General features: G+C 28.0%; 1 protein-coding gene and 1 long non-coding RNA gene across 2 annotated transcripts; both read left to right on the top strand.

Annotated features, from left to right (window-relative positions):
* Positions 1–28: 28 nt before the first annotated feature.
* On the top strand, positions 29–14606 carry Syn1 (Syntrophin-like 1). The gene is made up of 6 exons (XM_016055409.4): positions 29–521; positions 3113–3510; positions 4259–4401; positions 5374–5585; positions 7213–7391; positions 12024–14606. The coding sequence occupies exons 1-6, from the start codon at positions 68–70 to the stop codon at positions 12114–12116; spliced, it is 1479 nt and encodes a 492-aa protein (XP_015910895.2). The 5' UTR covers positions 29–67; the 3' UTR covers positions 12117–14606.
* Positions 14607–14629: 23 nt separating this feature from the next.
* Positions 14630–15893, top strand: LOC147813881 (uncharacterized). Its single transcript, XR_015432591.1, has 2 exons — positions 14630–15462; positions 15532–15893. It is a non-coding gene; the product is annotated as an uncharacterized LOC147813881 (long non-coding RNA).
* The last annotated feature ends 3065 nt before the right edge of the window (positions 15894–18958 follow it).

Below are 18958 nucleotides of genomic sequence, written 5' to 3'. Positions count from 1 at the left end.
TTAAAATACTTTGAATTAAAAAAATATTTATAAAGGTAGAAATGGCACTAAGATAAAAACGTCAAAAATGTCCGCTGCTAGTGCTAGTTTTCGTTCCACTTCTCGGACGGGATTATTAGAAGTATACACCCGTCAGCAATGGCAAAAAGTATTGGTTACATTAGAAGAGGATTGCTTAAGTATAAGCCTAGATGAAAGTTATGAAATAAGCAATGGCCCATCAAACGGTCTCTCAGATTCTGAACCTCCTGATATACCGGAAAGTATAGCTAATCAAAAAAGAGTAGTTCGCGTTGTAAAACAAGATAATAGTGGATTAGGAATAAGTATAAAAGGTGGTAAAGAGAACAAAATGCCCATATTAATAAGCAAAATATTTAAAGGTATGGCTGCAGATCAAACTGAACAATTATATGTTGGAGATGCAATTATTTCCGTTAACGGCGAAGATCTTCGCGAAGCTACTCATGACGAAGCAGTGCGAGCTTTAAAACGTGCCGGAAAAATCGTTGATATTGAAGGTAAATGATATGCACAATACAAATCTGCTCTTTCTTTTATAATGATGTGTATTAATGAGATATTATTACATACTTACTTGTATTTTTGACCCTTGGGAGTGTTTTAATTTGTAAACCACAAATTATTTAAATATCATCATTTCTAAATTCACTTCTCACTCAACATATCGCTTGTAACTAAACGGCTTTTCTTAAGGCTTGTTCATTCACTTTGATTAAGCCTGAAAGAATAAACCTTTAGGGCATACCAGTCTTGCCATAGACAATTCTAGAAATATAATTTTTCTTTAGAAATCATCCGAAAAACTGCTTAACAAAAATTGCTTGGCTGTGCAAGAATTGCTTGGAAAGATTCCAGTACCTACACCAAAAAAATATTCTAATTTTTGGCAACACTTGGGCAGTGACATTAGAACAACATCACAGAACGGAACCAATAGAAGGGTTAGAACGCAAACTCATGGCCACTTTTGTACAATCCTCTACATATAATTCTAAACCTTTTTTAAGTTAAGTTTGAAATCCCTTTGGTACCTTTAAATTGTAATTGGTACTGATTTGGAACTATCCCCAATTTATTGTATACTTCACTATCAAAATCTCACTTATCTTATTATAACGTTGATATAAAAGATTTTAAAAATCGAATTCCATTTTTTTAATAAAATTCAACCAAAAATTACATATTGCATTTTTTGTTCCTACAAATCACCTATGCCAAATCTGACACTTTCATGTCCCCCTTGAAATCTCTGTGTTTTCAGCTGTGCAAGCACGTCATCGAGATATTTCCATATCGCGATCTGTCACGCTAAATACAATGAGCCAAACAGATCTTGAAATTGCAATTTTTTTTAAAAAAAACATGTAAATGTTTGCACAGGGGTGGCTACGAGTTATACCTTTCGAGTTGGTCCCTTTCTGTAATGTTTTTTTTTTAGTTTCTCACTTTAAAGATCTTGTGGATTTGTGAACACATTTCATTTTTTTATTAAATAATTTAGAAATTATAATTATTGATGCACTTATGATATTATTTTCTTATAATTCTGAAGACTTTATTTTTATTAATCTTTTTTTTTTTAACCATGCACGCTAATTCCAATATTGCTTATACGCTACATGCTGTGTTGCACTTACACACCTGTTAACAGTTTTTAAATTTTAGAATTTAAAACTTTGCTTATTATACAAGTGCATAGATATCACGCACACATACCGAAGTGTGAGTCATATAACTATGCTGATGTGAGCGGTGATGTCCTATATTTGGGCTGTGCTTCTGAAAACTTTTGTTTTAATTTTGTTTTTATCGAGGTACAGCTCTTATGGTAGTCCAATGCTTCTGCTCAAGAGTATGGTAAAGTGAATATTTTTCTGTGTTACTAATTCCGGTATTTTAGACTTCAAATAGTCTATCTTTTGCAAACCTGATTTTTTTTTCTAGGAGGGAGGGTAACTAGCATTTATTTTATTTTGGCCAGATTCTCAAATAATAAAATTGTTTTTTTTTGTTTTTTTTTTTTTTTGGGTATAGTTGCCAGAAAGCCATTCTCGAGGGGGAGATGAGAACAATTGAGTACTTGCACTTCTAGAAGAAGTTCCATGCTCACACAGGTCACTTATAACGTCAGCTTATTTTTATCAGCAAAATGGCGTATCGAAGTCAAGCTAAATTTCTCTACATAAGTTAGAATGTTAATTATCGGAAAGTTAATTGAATATAAAACCGTATCGCACATCGAATTAGTTGAAATAATTCTTCCTCATCTGCACCTTTACTTTATTTAGATTTATTATTTGTTTATGTATTTTATTGTAACCGTGATGGATTTTTGTTTTGTGTACCTCGCAACTTCGAAGCATATTTAGTTTAGGTTCCAGATGGCTTCGTACCTGTCTTTGTGTTAAGTCTCTGTGTAATTATAGAGTAAAAGTATTGAAATCTTTGAATAAGATTCTTTGTGAAGGAATTTAGAATGTGTCACTTAAAGTAGTTGATACTTGATGGGCTTGGTTCACTCAAAATAGAATGGAAAGAATAGTTGCTAATGTAAACAAATACCACGTTACAACAGCCAATCAGGATAGAGATATTCACATTAAGTAACGTGCGCATATCCCATTGTCCCAGATCTAGATTTACTGAGGATCTAGTCAAATTTCTTCTTAAAAATTTATTTTTTAATTAGTTTTTTATATAAGAAATATAGCTAAATATTTTTTGACAATGCATGGAAACTACTATTTTGAATAAAGAGTCTTCATAAATTTATCATAATTAGAAAATAAAACATTTTGTGAAGTGAGGAAGCAGCATGCACTTAATTTCATCCTGAGGCTTTCAAAACTCGTGCCCCATCTTGGTTGCCAAATATATTGGTTTTTACTTGTTACAAAAGTGATACAGTGAAATCGCTCCTAAAGATTGTGATCTACAGGAATCAAATCAGTTACCTTTCTGTTGCTATATTTATTACTACTTACGACTTCAACTTAAATTTCATTAGCTTTCATAAGTGGTTAATAGTAATATATTGAAATCATTAATAATTATTTACTTTTTTTTAAAAATCTTTTTTATTTTTTAGTGAAGTATCTAAAAGAAGTGACTCCATATTTTCGTAAAGGAGCTGCATTAGCTGAAGTAGGGTGGGAGTTTCAACAAGGAGGTTTCTTGCCATCCTCTCAGTTGCATAGGAAAAGTGGAAGAGCTGATATTAGACAAGTTCCTCTTTTATTGTGCCACCTTTGTCGTAATCTTACTATGCCAGATGCTGACAATCGCACATTAGAAATTCACTCCCCAGATAGACGACATTCATGTGTTTTAAGGTGTCCAGATGCTGCCCAATGTTCGGCATGGTTCAATGCTATCCATTCTGCAGTTGATGCCTTGATGTCTAAAGCTGTTGTAGAAGCTGGCCATCTTTTAAAAGATGTTTTAGAAAGAGCAGAGCTGAGACACATGGGCTGGCTTTCTGAAAAAGTATTTATATTTTCATTTTATTTGTCTAAAAATATTTTAAAAGGAATAGTTAAACTATAAAAAAGCTAAATGGTTTTTTCTGTTGATCATATTTGGTATTTGTCTATGGACAGCATTTTTAAATTATTTTATATTGAATTTAAATATCAACTGTCATGTAGATTGATTCATTTAAAAAAGTTTTCCTAATTGTAAACTACATTTATGTTTTAATGTATAAATTGTATTTTTAAATTTTAAAGATGATAATTTTACCCGTTATGATAAAATCATTAATTCAGACATATATAATATAAAATTTATTAGTTAATCAGTTATGCTTTTAACCATTGATAACAGAGCTAAATTTTAAGAAATTTCTGTATCAATACCTGCTCTAAAATAGTTGCTAAGATATGGTAATAATCAAACAGCAACATAGAAGAAACTAAAAAGAACAGGGCAAAACCTGAAGGGTAAAACTTGTAGAGCACTTAATATTTTGTACTAATTTGGAAAAATAAAAATTATAATGCTAGCTTTTGTATGAATATAGAGATATTAAGTGTTTTCATGAATATTAAAATGGTTTGATTTAGAGTTTGAACCATATTCTTAAGATCTGATAATAGTGTGATCTGATTATAATGTGCCTTTTTTTTAACATAATCACATTTATATTTTTTTGCTTTTAAGAATGTTTTATAATGTTTATTTAAGTTCTAACTTTCTGATAACTACAAAATATTAAATGTGTGATAATTTATAGATACATGATGATACTGGAGTTGTTCAGTGGAGACCAGTATTTTTAGCAATAACAGACAGAGACCTCTTGCTTTATGACTTGGTGCCTTGGACAAAAGAAGCTTGGGCTGTACCTGTAAATAGTATACCTCTTGTACATACTAGGTAAAATAAGTTTTATATTTTGTCTTATTGAACAAGAAAAGCAGTTAATCTTTTCTTTAACATTCCATATATTTTAATCTCTATATTTTATGGTCTATTACATTTTGTAGAATTTTCAATGGTATTCCCTTTATAGATTTTCTTGTGATTTAAAAAAAAAAAATCACTAAATTTTTACTGGAATTATATTTCAGAGGGAAATGGTAAGGCCTTAAAATGAATACTTCTGTTTGTAGAGCAAATCTTAAGCTTGGGACTTTGCATTACATAAATGCTTTTTCTTTTTAAATTATATTTAGTGAAAATAAGTAAGTATATCAATAACAAAATTTTTTATTTTATAAATTAATTTTGAAGTCTTTGAAATAGAAGCATGTAGTTTTTCTATTAGGAAACAATTTATTCGAACTGTTGACTTAATTAACAATGTAAAATAACTTTTACGACTCCTTATTGCTTATATTTTTTGAACAATCTGAGATATAGGAGTTTTGAGTTTTTAAATTCTTTCAATGAGAATGAAATATCCACTAACTGTCAAATATTCTTTTTTCGAACTGCGATCATTTTCAAGGAGTGTATGATGATTTCCTCATTCAATTCATATATTGCTTGTATGTTTTTTCTTAACATAATAACCAAATATTTATTGGAAATTACCTCATTATACCTGAATTCTAATTAAATCAGGCATGCAATGAGCACAAGTTTTACCTTATATACATACCATTAATAACCTCTTGATTTAAACTTTCTTCCCATTTTTAATTTTGCTAGTTCAGAGGTGATACACCTTGGCCTATGTGATTAAGTTCTCTTTTATCAGCAAGTCATTTCAGTGTGACTAAATAGTATTGTTATTGTAAACTGTTTTTTGAAAAAGAAACTAGAGATTTTTTTAAACTGGTATCAATGTCTTGCATGTGTGTTTTGAAATCCTTTTCGTGATAACAAATTATTTTTTTTTTTCAGACTTGTACACTCCAGTACACCAAGAAGATCTAGCGGTGTTAATGTTCCTGGGATAACTGATGTGACAACCTTTACTTTAAGACTAGGTACAAGGCAAGGGATTGAATCTAGAGTAATGCGAGTGGAGACGCATAGGGATCTTGCATTTTGGGCAAGGCATTTAGTTCAAGGTGCTCATAATGCTGCATTTGCCATGAAAGAAGCTCATTTCTGTAAACAAATTTTTCTTTATCTATTCCAAAAAATTTTATTTCCTAAATTTTTCTTTTTTAAAGTTTTAAATATTTTTTTTTTTGTAGATTAAAGGTCTGATAAGATGTAGTTAACTAATTACTTGAATTGCTTTAAGGGGTTACATGAAAGTTAAAATTTGTATCTTTGACAGTTGTAGGTAAAAAAAATAATTTAATTTTAAAATTTAAATTGTATGTTGCCTTGTAAAATAAGTTTGGCTAAAAAATATATTTCATTCAATTTAATTTGAAAATTAAATCACTAATCTTGTCAAAACTTTTCACACTTTTACTACATAAAATTTACTTGTATAAAAAAAAGAAATGAAGTTTGAAATATTGTCAAAAACAGATTTGACATTTTTCATTATCTGAGATTTTGTCATTTAAGTTGTGTGCAAAAAATATTAATTCTTATAAAATGTAGTATAAATGCATCCTGAGAATCCCTACTCAAGTTTTTCTCTGACTACTTTAAGATTTAATAATTATTTAGAAACAATAGAAATTCTAAGTATTGTTAGCATTTCATTCTCTTTAAATATTTTTTTTTTAAATCCATGTAAATCCTTTGAAATAAAAATTGCACCTGCTAAGCTTTGAGAAATAAAATGCTCCTTTTATTTAAAAATTATTTATAGTTTAGCTTATTCAAAACTGTGTTGATACATAGTGCTTGTTATGATATTAATATTCGGATTATTGTTTTCAGTTTAGCCTCACTTTGCATGTTAAAAAAATTCCAGTATGTGCAGAAAAAGTATTGAAATTGACATACACAGTGTGGCCTTAAAGTATTTTGATTGTATGCTCATTTAAAACTTTATTTATTTGGATAAATATATTATTTTATTGTATTCGCAATGTAGTACTTAAGTTATCATCAACCTTAATTTGATTGGGATGTAATACAGATATGAATGAGCAAATGCTGTTCATAGAAAATTTGTCACCATCCCAGAAAATTTTTTACTATTACTCTTCATAAACATGAAACGGCCCAAGTTTTCCTATTTTATCTGTAGTCAATATTTTTCAACATGGTGAAATTTTTTTAATAATTAATAAAAAAAGGAAATTAACTAAAACTTCCCAATAATGACCCACAGGTTAATCTTGCAGAGATTGATATAAGAATTTCTTTCTCTGCCTTGTGCGACCACATTTTTCCTGTGATTACGTCATTACATTTGATTTTCAGGCATGTTTGGTATGTATACAAGGTTTTCAGACAACATAGATTTTTATAAAAGTTAAGAAATTTTTTTAAAATCTGTGATCTTCAAATTTCAAAAAGTAGAAGGTCTTCAAATTTCACTTAAGTAGTAAAGGACAAAAGGGTTGAAACTAGTTTCAAGATTAATATTTATTTTGATATGTATTAATATTTTGATTTTCAATTATAATTTTAAAAAGAGTTGTTTTGTGATCACAGAAAGTTCTCCATTTTATCTGTGTCTGGTATAACAGTGGATATAACGTCAATGTATGACCCATTGTTAGTATATTGTAACCCCTATATTTATATTTCAAAAGTATACTTCCCTAAATTCTTTTTATTATTAAAAAAGAATGAAATCCTAACAGTTTGTACTTTAATTTTCAGCCTGTTTGTTTCAAGGCCAGGAATGTGTGATTACTGTTCATTTTGATAACGGCTTTATTTTACAAGATGGCAGACACCACAGTATCTTGTGGCAATACCCTTTTGAAAAATTACGCATGTCAGCTGATGATGGTATGCGTTTAGTTTGGTTAGACTTTGGAGGAGAAGATAGTGAAAAGGTAAACAGGTTTTATTGCTTTGTGTGTCATTTAGAGGCTTTTTTTTTAAATTTATATAACTTTCTGATTTTTAATTAATGTTAGCCTTTTTAATCAAAGATGATTTTTTTCACGTGTCATTAATGCCTAAAAATTAATGTTAACAAATTAATGTTTGTAAAAACAAAAAAAGTTTAAAAAAAGTAATTTAATTTTTATCATTGCACTAAAAGGTTGAAAAATAAATTTTAATATCCACTCCAATTGATACCTTTGCTTATTGCTCTCTCTAATCATATAACCATTTGTTTTTTATTGCTAATACAGTGAAAACTGTAAAGTTGACTAATTAAGTTTACCACCATAGCTGAGGTCTTCCCACAGCATTTATGAGCCTTCACATTGTAGCTGTCCATTCAGAAAAGATTCTCTTTTTTTTCTCATCTACTGTTTTATTTTAAATATCCTGCAAGAAATTAGCAGTAGTTTGTCAGGGTGGCCACCCACCTGGAATTATCAGGGAATTTTTTTATACTGGAAAAAACCTGGAAAAATCAGGGAAATTTGGATAAAAACCTGGAAAAATCAGGGAATTTTAAAGAAAAGATGGAAATTTTTGATTATTTGTTTAATTTCATTAGTTTAAATTATTTCATCCATTATACCCACTTTTTTTAGACGGAAATGTATCTCCAAACAGTTGAAATATCATCAACTTAGCGATACTTTGCTTGCGTCAAAATTTGCTTCATTACAGCTCTGTTAAACTAGAATGCCACATAAAATTCTCCCACTGCTTCTAAACGAATGTGGAAACCTTTGACCGCTATGCAATTTAGGAAAGATTGTGGTGGAGGTGGAAGAAGGGATTTGGATATTAGCTTCTGTTTTTAAATTCTGTCCTTGGGCTGAATCAATTTATTGCTTAAGTTTGTTCCAATGATTTTGTAATTTTTTTCCATTTTGACAAAATGTTTTTTTATTTTTAACTTTATAAAATTCTCCAAAAATTATTTGGTTATAATTTAATAATATTAATAGATTTTATATTGCACTCTTTTTCTGAAAGCTTTTGTATTCCCATTCAGAGAAATTTGTGAATTAATTTTTCTCAGCAAACCAACCAATCACACATTTTTTTACATTCACTAACAGCAATGTTTGTTGACAAATTATTACAATTGTTGCATTAATACTAATTTTTTCTATTTCATTTTAACCTTTTATAGCTTATTTAGTTTTAAATAAAAAGGTTTTTTTAAGAACTAACTATATATTGATATTTAATTTTACTCTTCTGTTGGTCAAAATTTGATTTTTGATTCAAAATTTTGTACCAAAACATTAAAAAATAAATAAAAAATCTTGCCAAATTGTCGAAATAAGTTATTTTTTTTCAAGATGATATGTTAAAAAAATAACATTTTGAATAAAATATTTTATAATGTAGACACTTTTGTTGTACACATCATACACTTTATGAGAAGAAAGAAACAAAAACCTGGAAATTTTAAGATTTTTATCTGGAAAACCTGGAAAAATCAGGGAAATTTAAAATCTGATTTGAGTGGCCACCCTGTTTGTGTTGAAAAATGACCCAGACAGTTTTGTTTGCTATTACTGTGGCGTGAAAAATGAAGAGAATTTCATTCTCCATTATAAAACAAGGTGGAGGCTCATTAATTGTGTGGGAAGGCTTCAGATATGGCAGTAAACAATGCCCAGCCTCTTCTTCAGAATGTTTGGAGGCTGCCGTCAATCAAAAAGTTTTAGAAATCCATTTATTTCCATTAGCAGAGAGAATTGGTTGCCCAAGTTTGATTTTCCAGCAGGACAGTGCCCCCATTTAGGTTGCAAAATCTTTGGTGCGTTAGTCTTTGGATAATAAGGTGCATGCCATGAATGGCCTGACCTATATCCACTAGAAAACGTGAGGGCTATCCTCAGTAGGATTATATGCATAAAAAAGTAGTAATTTCAGTTTGTAACAGTATAGAAGGTTGCTATCATTGAATCATGGAATAATACTGACACAAATGTCCACTAGGCTTTAGTAAATAATCATGCATTTCAAGTCATATATTAAAATGACGGATATATTAGCTTTAATCAGAAGTGGCTTTATTTTGATGGGACACTTCCCCCCCCCTTCACTTTTTACTTATTCATTGCTTTTTTCCTGTCCGTTTGATTTTATTTGGAACACACTGCAGAAGTTTACTATTTTGAGTTTACAATTTTAGATTTTTCTCTTCATAAATGCAGCAGAGAACCAATTGTCCGGGATGCTCGAGACCATCGCTATCCCGGTTGTCTGAATTTCCCGGTTTTCTGGATCGACCAAAAAGTGTCGTTAATTTATATTTTATCGAACCCGAACTACATGGGAAAAGTTTAGCGCTTGAAGTAAGAGAAAAAAGATAAAATAAAAGGAAAACTTATTTATCTAAATAAAAAACACTTGAAAATTATCGAATCAAAAAGATAGTTAAAAAAGGCACTAGCATAAATATTAAATCCCAGAACAAGGCAAGATAAACGGAATTTTTAAAAAAAACCTAATGATAAAATTTATGAATAAAAAGAATTAATTTATTGAGTGCGAAATTTATTGTGAAAAGAAAAAAAAAATTCAAAGGTACTGGAATCAGAAAAACAAAACTGCAATCTGCTTCACAAAATAATTCTATGTTTAAATTAATAAACAATTTTACTTTTATTATGATTTTTTTTGATAAAAACACGATTTTTAATTATAGCAGATGTGATTCCACATCAAGAAAAACTTGCAAATGATATCGCACTTCCAAAGAATCAGAATTTATTCAAAAGAAAAAGGTTTTATTTTTACTAATCGATGTCAAATAGATAAATATATTTTTCTCTTTCATCTTCTGTTCACTGATATGCATGCAATGCATTTTCCCCACCCCCCTCGTAAATCAAATAGAAAACGAAATCAGCATGCCACACCCTTGAGTTTGATTGACGGCCTAAAGGAGAAAATAAAACATTCTTCCCTTCCCTGCCTCCACTCGATCTTCAAGGTTACGGAGGAAATGACGTTTCTCTGGGTAAACGGGGGGGGGGGATTCTCCCCTTCCTTACATTTTCCTCTACTCAACTTCAAGAATGAGTCCAATTTCCGCTTTTTTTCATAATCGTTCTAGTTTATAATGGAGGGAAAACCGAGCAAAATTTTTTCCGGTTATCTGGATACCGGATAATTGGTTCTCTACTGTAATATCTATATATATATATTTCTCTTACACGGCACCAAAAAAAGCCTCATTACTACTCCCCGTGGCAACTTCAGAAAATCGACCAATGATTGCTGCTAAAAATGTCACATGGCATATGTCACTTGAGGTGGCTCAACATATAGCACTTTTAAAAACGGAAACAATAACCAGAGTGAGCATTATCAGGTTGTTCAATTCGGATTCATGCCCTAAAAACATGATAATACTCAATTAGGAATTAATTAGGCTGGCCTTCTCCATGACTATAAATAAGTCACAAGGTCAGACTTTTGAGAAAATCAGTTTAGTATTGACTAAACAAATTTTTAGTCATGGACAACTTTATGTTGGCCTGTTAAGTCATTTGACAGCCTTTCAGTTATTGCTCCAAGATGCCAAATCTATGATTGTGTTTTTAAGGAAATTCTAAATGCTTAGTGTTAATTTTTTAGAGCTTTGCAGAAAAAAATGTTTTTTGGAAAAAATTTAATTGAAACTTCTATTGGCAGTAGGCAAGGGGAACTGCCAAAATCAAAACTCCCCGAGTAGAAATGCAGCATGGCGACATCCACGTGGTATTTCTCGGGTATTGCTAACAGCCATACATTTTAATTTATTGTATGTAAAACATCCTTATTTTGTTCTAAAATGTTATGTACTTTATCACAAATGTTAATTAATATAGAAATTGATTTCAATAATGCTGATCACCAAAAAATATTTCATTTGGCGATAAAACAAATTTTTGTGTTCTTGGATTATTGTGTCACAAGGAAAAGTTAGGGTTTAAAGTTGATATTTTTAAATAATAAAATTTTTTTCTAAAACTTTCAGAATTTCTAGCATTAACTAATTTATTATACACATTTAGTTGAATTTAGATGAGTAACTTCAATATTTGATAATTTATTTTGCTAATATGTTTCTCATTTAGCTAATGTTTTGATTTTTTCACCATGTACAATCTAAATAGCTAATATTTTTTTTAAAAGCCAATAAGAACATTGATAGAATTCTTCTACATAAGAACAATACTATGTCTTTGATGATAAAATACTGTGTCTTTGATGATAATATACTATGTCTTTGTGCTAGAACATTGTGCTCATTGGCGAGCGAGCGCAGCGAGCCATGGTTCACGGCGTGAACCACATAGGATTGCTTAGCAATTCTCGGGGGTTAGCGAGCAGGGGGTGGAGCCTCCTAGTATTTTATAATATAGTTGGTTGAAACTAAACTTAAGTGAAAGTCATTTCAATATTAACAATGCTTTGGCACCATTGCAGTTTTTGTTTAGACCATTTCATATGTATGTATGTAATAGTGTCACTTTTCAACAGTATGAACTAATTAAGTGATTTCTGTTTATTTTTAGATAAATTTTACAAACATATTTTTATTCTTTCTTTAGGAATTAGATTTGTTGCAATCACCTAAACCTTTTATATTCACCTTACATACTTTCCTCTCAGCTAAAGTAATTAGACTTGGCCTTGTTGCATGACAATTACAGCAATGGGAATGCGCAGATGAACCTTATGATGACATCTTCGGTCCCTAGTTAACAAAGTTGACTATTACTTGCTTCCTAAAATAAAGGCTTCCCAGTGTTCGTTGCTTTACAATGCAACAGCATTTTGCAATTTCAATGAAAAAAAAATCAACAAATATCTGCACAAATTGTTCTTAGCTTGCAAATTGATCTTACTGAAGAACAAAAACAGTGTTGTATTTTCTTGTTTGAATATTGAGTAAAGTGCCCTGCTACTGGTGTAGTTTTTCATCAAAGCAGATGAATTCAAGTCATTACGTATGAGTGATTTTTTAATACTTTTTTTATCAGAATGGGATGTGTCTCTTGTTTAAGCCTAAATCATGTACAAAGTTGATAATTTTTTTTATTGAACTTCATCAGAATTTCAAACGTCTATGTTTCTGCGACTCAGTAAGTTTATATGCTGGTTGATCTCATCATTTTATTGTTCATCATGAGACCAAATTATTGTACACAAGTCTTTAGGATTAATTAATATTTCTAATTAATTTTAAAAAGTTCTTTGGCAAACCAAAACACTATTAAAAAATTATAAGAAAATAATACAATTTCTGTTATATTTTATATTATAAATGTTCACGTGCTTTAGTAAATTTTTGCTTTATTAGATGAAATCTTAGAAAGCAAAAAGTTGTTTATAGGTACTTGAAGTTTTTTTATTGCCTACATTTATTCTATCATTTAATGATTATTTTCTCTGTTTCATTACTCTGTATATTAGAAACCTGCAATGTATGTTAACTCAAATTTAGCTGCGATGAGTGTAAAATAAAATAAAAATTATTAATTGCGTAACTAAAGTTGATCAATGAAACAAATTATTTTTTAGATTATTGTAGCTTTTATTTTCAATAAATAAAATTAAAATTTCAGAATTGTGTTTTAAGTGCTGAAACTATGTCAAAGTTAGTCATTTTATCATACAGCTTTAATTTATAAGATATGTGTAGAAAAATATTAACATTATTCAAAGGTTAGAATGTAACTAATTATAAATAATTTTAAAAAGATTTCTTTCATTTTTAAACAAATTTTGATGTGTTTACACTCAAAATTATTTTATGTTTATTACAAGAAATTTAAAGTGTCTGTCTGTGTAAAACAGAATCAATAGAAATTTAACATTAAAATATAAATAAAATGAACCTAGAAACCTAATATTTTATTAATTAAATTTTGACAGTGGTTTTATTATCTATTCTGAAATTATAATTTTCTGATTTAATGAGATGAGCTTATCAATATGTATGTATATACAAGTTTGTATATGGAACATACATATGTCTGAAAATTTTGATTGAACAAACTTAAATTCTTAGATATTTTTTAAAAAAATAACTCCCCTCTTTTCAAATTTTTGCTAGTTAGCTAATTGTCCCAATTTCAAACTTTACATTCTCGTATACAGTATTCATTTAATACAAATTCTAAGCACTATTGTATTTTTAAAATATTGTAATAAAATGTGCCTTTATTAGACGGTATTGATACAAATTGTTGTAGTATTAACATTCTTTGATTTAGTTGTACTTAAATTATATTTCAATCTACCTTTACTTATGACCAAACTTTTTAAACTTCCAACTTCATGTTTTAAATTTTTGATTTAAAAAATATACCTTTGTATCTTAAAAGAAATGCATTCCAATGACAAGTGTGGAACCTTTAAAACAAATGATAGATTTTATTGAATATAATATTAATACTTATTTGAAACCTTAGATGTTTTCTCAAACAGTCAAAGGGAAAATATTTTCGCAATGTTCAGGTGAAAAAGTGATTTAAATTTTCTTTATGACTCATTAATTAGTTAATTTGCATCAAATATATATTTTAAAGAATAAATTTCTAAAAATACTATTTTTTCTTAGAATCTTGTAATGTTTTATAACAGATTGTTAACATTTTGCGTTGTCCCAAAATTTTTCAAATGAAGTAAAAGGTTTCCTTCACTTTTCTATGTAGTATTTTCCAGTTGCTTACAGAGCATTCATTAATTAAGCACATTATTGAAAAATAGGATATTGGTAAATAAAATTATAGACATCTATATTGATTAATTTCTTATATGAAACTATTCTTTTCAATTTGTGTATATGCAAAATTCACTTGCAAAAATTCAGAAGTTAATATTATTTTAACTTATACAGTTATTATCTAATTTTATACAGTTAAGACTTTCAACGAACTGTGAAGAATTGTACTTAAGTAGTAAACATTCTTAAACAGACTATTGAAAAATAACATTTGCATTCACACATTACAAGCGAAATATTTATTAAAATAAGACAACTGCATAAGAAAAGGCAAGAAGAGATGTGTATGAAAATACAAGATGATATGCAAACTTATAATCATTCAATTATGAAAAATAAAAAAGCTTTAAGATGAGTTGACACATTTTTAACGTAAATTTTTTAATCTTTTATATACAAGTGAGTAGGCTAGAAAAAGTTTTAGTTGAACACCAGATGAAAACAATTTCAGTAAAAATGTTAAAATTTAAAGTCATCTTACGTATATATCATAAACTCACAAAATTCTTCTCAATCTTCTGATTTCTTTATGGCACCAGCTAGTAAAAAAAAGATTTTTTTCTAATTTCACACATTTATAAATTTTAACTTGGTTTATAAATTATTTTATCTGATTTGGTGCTTATATTTTATTGTTATTAATAACTGTGTATCAGTCCAATTCTTAATTGTTATTACTTCTCTATACCTTTTTATCTCACTATTCTATAGAAATTGTCTAGTCAATTGAGTGATTCATACTCAAAGTCAAAATTTGACTGTTTCATTGATTAACTTTTTACCTCTCAGTGCCTTATTAGTATACTATATATTCACATGTTATGTATCATATATTTTTCTTATTTGTAGTAAATATTTTAAGTAAAATATATAAGTAATACTGTGACTTGTTTGCGTGTAAATTCAGAAGGAAAAAAAAAAGCTGGCTATTAAAGAGATAGTTGTGTAAGTAGCTGAAAGTGCCCTTAGAGATCAAAACTAAAATGCCCTTAATTAAAGTATAAATATTCTTAAATAATTGTTTATAATTAATTTACTGCTTCAACTAAAAATTTTCAATCCAAATTATTAATACTTAGTTGCATAAAGTAACTTATTTTGGTGTTAATCCCATTTTATTTCATAATAATAAAAATTTATTATTTATTTTGAAGAAAAAAATTTCAGATTATCCATTTGGATTTTTATCTTTCATACTTGATTTTTTTTTAATTACAATTACATTTTATTTTTCATTCAATTTATTCTTGTAAAAAAAGGTTTGTTTTGTGTATAAGTTTCATAAAACAAATTTATGTTTTTCATTCAATTTATTTTTGTAAAAAAAGGTTTGTTTTGTGTATAAGTTTCATAATATTCAATCTGAATGTTATATTTTAACCTTATAAAACAATGCTATTTACACTATGTCCAAGACCTTTCGAATGATGAGCCTCATACATAAAAATGTGACCAACACCAATATAGTTTACATATTATATTTTTTTCATATTATGGTACTTGTGTGAAATCCTGCTGACCATTTTTAGCAAAATCAAAAAATGGTACCTAATAATTTTTTGCCCACAATGGAAAACTATATACCAAATGCTTGGGGGTTTTTTTAAAGGTTTTTTATTAATATAGCTTTTTTTGTTGTTATTGTTAAAATATAGGGCAATTCCACGGAAGTGTCACCTTTTAAGTGAAATTTTTTTTTATTAATTGCATATTTTAATTTTAAAAATATGTTCAAAAATAGCCAAAGTCTACATATTGCCGTTTCATTTTTGATAATTTTAAATTTTTTGAATCGGAGGGCATTCTAAAGTAATCACATGGCTGACAAGTGAATTGTTCACATTTGTGCTCAAATTCTTTTCTTGAAAAATACTTATAAAATAAAAGAAATGTATCTTTCTTTTGCAATATTTTGATAAAAATATGCATATAGTACAATATTTAAACATTTAAAACATTATCATTTTAAGTTTAATATATAAAATAAAAGTAACTTTTACGTCATTCCGTAACATGTCTTAATAATGCATAAATTTCCTGAGAACGAAGATAAGATGTGACATTGGCAAGTTAGATATAAAACCTCTTCAGAGACAACCTAGTTTTCAAACTGTTGAAATTTTTACTAATTCTTACAAAAATATTAATCCTGTTTATCTGTTACATTCTGTTTATCATTTACATATTAATAAAACATTTTTTAAATGAAGACTTTCTTCTACTAAATTTTTGTCATTCCGTCACAGCAAATAGATGTTAATAACTGCTAGCCAACCTGAGGTTAATTTTCCAAATTCACATTTTACATTGCTTACACATTATACTAAAAGTATAAAATAGTTCAGAAAAATAATAGCTTCAAAATTTGCAGAAACTACCAGTTCTAAGTGGCATGCCAAAAGCTTGGTTGCCAAAATGTCATTCCGTCACGCAAATAAAAAGTTCGTAAAATTAAAAGTAAAAAAGATAGATAATCCTGTTTCTTTTAGTTTATGAAGCGCATTATGCCAATAATAATGATATGCATGAGAAAAAATGTTTATTTGAAATTAGATACATAGAAACTTCAATTAATTGTTATTTTGCAAGTCAAAATGTCATTCCGTCACATATGGAATTGCCCTATAATTAATTTAGAATACTTATGTTTAGTTATTTTTTCAAATGAACTGCCTCAATTTTTGGTAATCATGTTCTAAAATATTAATTTCAACAGTTTTTACTTTAATTCTTATTCTCTTTTTGTTGTCAATTTGGCAGAATTTGTGCCAACTTTCCTGATTGATGCAATTTTACACAAGTATCCATATTATATACACAAGTGATTTTGTGGGTAAATATTTATTTGTACCTTTATGTTGTAGATTTATAAACGAATTGAATAACTGTGTTTAAAATCAGGTATGTAATTCTCAATGTGCCACTTAAATGTATTTTTGTAAATGAATTAGAAAGGGAAAAAAACTAACCTCACGTTCTAATTTTTTTCTAGCTTACTTTTAAAAGTTTTATGAAATTAGGAATTAATTTAAGTGGTCTGCAAGATCCTGAATCACCAGTAAAAAGTGTATTGAAATATATTTATGTTAAGTTATTAATATTATCTGTTTTGAAAAAGCCTTCTATTTTAATTTGCATTAATTTATCTTATTTTGTTTTTAAAAAATGTTACAATTGTCATGTTGCATTTGTATAGACAGTTTAAGGTGATGCACTATTTAGGGACCTCAATACACAAGTTTCCATAATTAGAAATTTAGGTATGTATTACTTTTAGTTTGAAAATAGATATTTTTTACCATTAAGGGATTAATTTAAAAAGTTCTTGTGCTAAAAATATGCTTGTTATATAATATTCAGAACATGACAATAATATATCATTTTATTTATTTTTGATTGAATGATGAGGAATGTTTAATATAAAGGTTACTACAAGTTTGATTTAACATTTCAACTAAAACATAAATTATTTGTTCTTCTTGAAATAAAAGTTTCATTTCCAAATCACATTGTTGCCACAGGCGACTAAAATGCAACTATTTTCAGCATGAGGCGACTATGGCAATTTTTTTGCCTGAAAAGGCTAAAAAAGCAACTATTTTCTGGAAAAGGAGACTATTAGGAGACTTTTCTGTACTTCTAGTAATGTTTTTTAGCATAAATTGGGTTGAAAACCTGCGAACCGCAAAATCTTCTGAACACACGGAATTTCTTTTCTTAAAAAATAAAAAATGTAAAAATAAATAAATACAAAAAATAAATAAATAATAAAAAAATTTAGATTGCAAATTTCAGTCATCACTTTTAAATGCGTTCAATTTGCACAAATTCTATCATAAGTCTTTCGTTTTTCGATTGCCTTTTCAATGGTTATTGCTATGAAATTCTGCATGATTTAAAAATAAAAAAAAAACAATTTTTAATATGATATTACAATGCCTGAATTTCGAATCTGAGTAATCACTTTTCATAATATATAAATATTTGCTAAATCAATTATTGATAAAAGGGAAAATTTCTTAGAAAAAGTGTTTTTTTTTTTTAATGAAAAATAATTCTTTGAATGAATTTTAGTAATTAAAAGTATTTAATTTTCTGCAAATATGCTAAATTTTTTTTATAAATATATAAATTTAGTGCTAGAACACTAATGTTTATGTAAAAATTATCATATTTGCCACCAACTTGACTAAATGGATCATGGCGTATGACAATTATGTCAGTTAATAACATTTTAGTCTTATTTTTACTGAATTTTAGTTTTTATTTAGGCAACTATTTTCATGCTTTAGGCTACTAAAAGCAACTATTTTGTTCATTTTTTTTCTGTAGCAACCCTGAAATCAGTAAATTAGCATCTCACAAATTATATCTGCTAGTTATTTGAACAAATTAAAATATAAACTGAATAATGAGTAAGAAAAAGATGCAATGATGATGAAGTTCTTAATCAATCACAAAAATTTGTGTGGAGTTAAAAATGTTTTATAACTAACATTAAAGGTTACGTTAATGAAATCAATCTAAATGCCTATAATAATGTTCAAACCTATAACCATATTTATGAAAATTAAGTCAAGAAATGAAAATAATTACATTTTTTGTGAGTAGAAAATAATATACAATTAAAAATATTACATATGTAATAACTTTTAGTTTCTATGAGAGATTTTTGTTATGTTGAGGATAATTGCAACTAGAGTTTAATTTGGTCTGTTTGCTGATTAGATCTTTGATATATTAAATTAAACGATT

Source organism: Parasteatoda tepidariorum, chromosome 3 (assembly GCF_982258835.1).
Source record: "Parasteatoda tepidariorum strain Cologne lab strain chromosome 3, Ptep-v5.0, whole genome shotgun sequence".
NCBI lineage: Eukaryota > Metazoa > Arthropoda > Arachnida > Araneae > Theridiidae > Parasteatoda > Parasteatoda tepidariorum.
Note: the sequence above shows the minus strand (reverse complement) of the source record. Positions and strands in the feature narration are given on the sequence as shown.

Excerpts from the sequence above, each read along its gene's own strand:
- Syn1 (XM_016055409.4), top strand. The coding sequence starts at position 68 with ATGTCCGCTGCTAGTGCTAGTTTTCGTTCCACTTCTCGGACGGGATTA. Across the intron at positions 5,586-7,212 it reads CATGAAAGAAGCTCATTTCT|CCTGTTTGTTTCAAGGCCAG; the intron begins GTAAACAAATTT and ends TTTAATTTTCAG. Across the intron at positions 7,392-12,023 it reads GAGGAGAAGATAGTGAAAAG|GAATTAGATTTGTTGCAATC; the intron begins GTAAACAGGTTT and ends TTCTTTCTTTAG.